At 37.7% G+C, this 1,713-nt stretch overlaps 1 protein-coding gene across 1 annotated transcript; it reads right to left on the bottom strand.

Moving 5' to 3' along the window:
• Positions 1-549: 549 nt before the first annotated feature.
• LOC110886888 lies at positions 550-1,464 on the bottom strand. Its single transcript, XM_022134763.2, has one exon. It carries the CDS (start codon positions 1,436-1,438, stop codon positions 743-745), a length of 696 nt encoding a protein of 231 aa, XP_021990455.1. The 5' UTR covers positions 1,439-1,464; the 3' UTR covers positions 550-742.
• Positions 1,465-1,713: the final 249 nt, after the last annotated feature.

The raw sequence follows: 1,713 nt of genomic DNA, 5'->3' as shown, positions 1-1,713 counted from the left end.
CCCTGTGTTTTAGTGGTTTTAACCACTTGAGTCCAAAATCAAAAAGTTTAACGCCCTGAGTCCCTAGCCATTTATTTTATAACATTTTGAGTCCAATTTTGTTCATTTTATAACGATTTGAGTCCAAAAAATTGGACTCAAAAGGTTAATATTTGGACTCAAAAGGACTCAAATTGTTAATGAAAATGCTTATAGGGACTCAGGTCGTTAAACTTTTTGCTTTTGGGCTCAACTAGTTAAAACCACTAAAACACAGGGACTCAAAAAGTAATTTACCCTTTTTAATATTTTAAAGATAGAGGTAGGGCATGTTTGGTTAAGCTTTTTGAAACAACTTATTGACTTATTAGCTTTTTGAAAAGTCATAAGCTCCAAAATGATGTTTGACAACCAGGTTGTATGTGAGGGGAAAAGTGACTTTTTCAAAAAGTCATTCTATACAGACTTTTTCAAAAAACCAATAAGTCGATAAGTTGTTTTCGAAAAGCTTAGCCAAACATGTCCGTAAATTTGATGGAGTGAACAAGAATGCTCTAATAACAACTAATATAGAGCTACAAGGAAAAAAAACCCATTTTGTTATGTAATCACATGCACTATTCATACATACACACAAACTATACAATAGATTTACCCGAAAAGAAAATCAAATCTTTCATTATTTAAAATAATCATAAACTTCAAAAAATAAAAAGTGTAACACAACACATAACATAATCCCCAAACAAAACACCAAGACAAATCATCGAACCTGACCCCACTTCCGATACAATAACGGCGACGGTGGTTCCACGGTGGCTCTATTTTTTTCCAACTTCAACTCCTTATAAAAATTCTTAATAAACTCCTCCGCAGCCACATCCACCTGCCGGCCACCCTCATCCTCCGTACCATTCACCGGAAACGGCGAGTCCGTCACGCGGAGCCGCCGTACATTCGGGCTCATTCCGAGCCCAAGCAGCGTCAGTGGAGACTGAAAACTCTGAAAGGTCTTTTCAGTCTCGGCTGACGCTGACTCTGACTCATAATTGTTTAAAATATCAAAAACTTTTCTGACGTCACCAACGGTCAGTTCCTGGCTGTTACGCGACCGATAACTGTGTAAACCACTGTTACTGGCCGCGTAACGGTGACGGTTGTTTTTACGTTTGTGGTGGAACAAAGGGGTGTTGCTACAACTGAATTCGTATTCAACCGGGGTAATGAAGGTGGTGCGGATGTTGTTTGGGCGGCATGTGAGGGCGGAGGAGAGGGTTTGGTGGTCTAGGAGGAGGTTTCCGATGGCTTTTCCGGCGAGCTTTGTTGATCTTTTTAGCATCATGTGGAATTCAAACCATGGTATGGTTTTTGATAAGTTTTTTTTCACCATGTAGAGAATTGCTCTTATTATTCCCCATAGCTTCTTGGCTATCATTGGTGTTCTTTGTTCAATATCCATTTGTGTTTGAGAGAGAGAGGGGGGGGGGGGGGATGGTAGGATATAGATATAGAAGTGGTGGATATATAGATTGGATAAGAGGAAAGAAACGGGTGAAATAATTAATTATTTGATATGCATTGTAAATGTGAACAATATTTTCGACAACATTAAAAAGTAGTCTATTCCTCGCTATGTTATTCCTACAAATCTTCTTAGTTAATATTAATAAAATATAGAGGCAAGTGTATTATATAACTAACTTTATAGAAAGAAACCTATAAATGGTTTTATTT

The sequence above is a fragment of the Helianthus annuus genome, chromosome 10, assembly GCF_002127325.2.
Source record: "Helianthus annuus cultivar XRQ/B chromosome 10, HanXRQr2.0-SUNRISE, whole genome shotgun sequence".
NCBI classification, from domain to species: domain Eukaryota; kingdom Viridiplantae; phylum Streptophyta; class Magnoliopsida; order Asterales; family Asteraceae; genus Helianthus; species Helianthus annuus.
Note: the sequence above shows the minus strand (reverse complement) of the source record. Positions and strands in the feature narration are given on the sequence as shown.

Bases quoted from the DNA above. Each gene is read 5' to 3' on its own strand.
- LOC110886888 (XM_022134763.2), bottom strand. From the start codon at position 1,438: ATGGATATTGAACAAAGAACACCAATGATAGCCAAGAAGCTATGGGGA.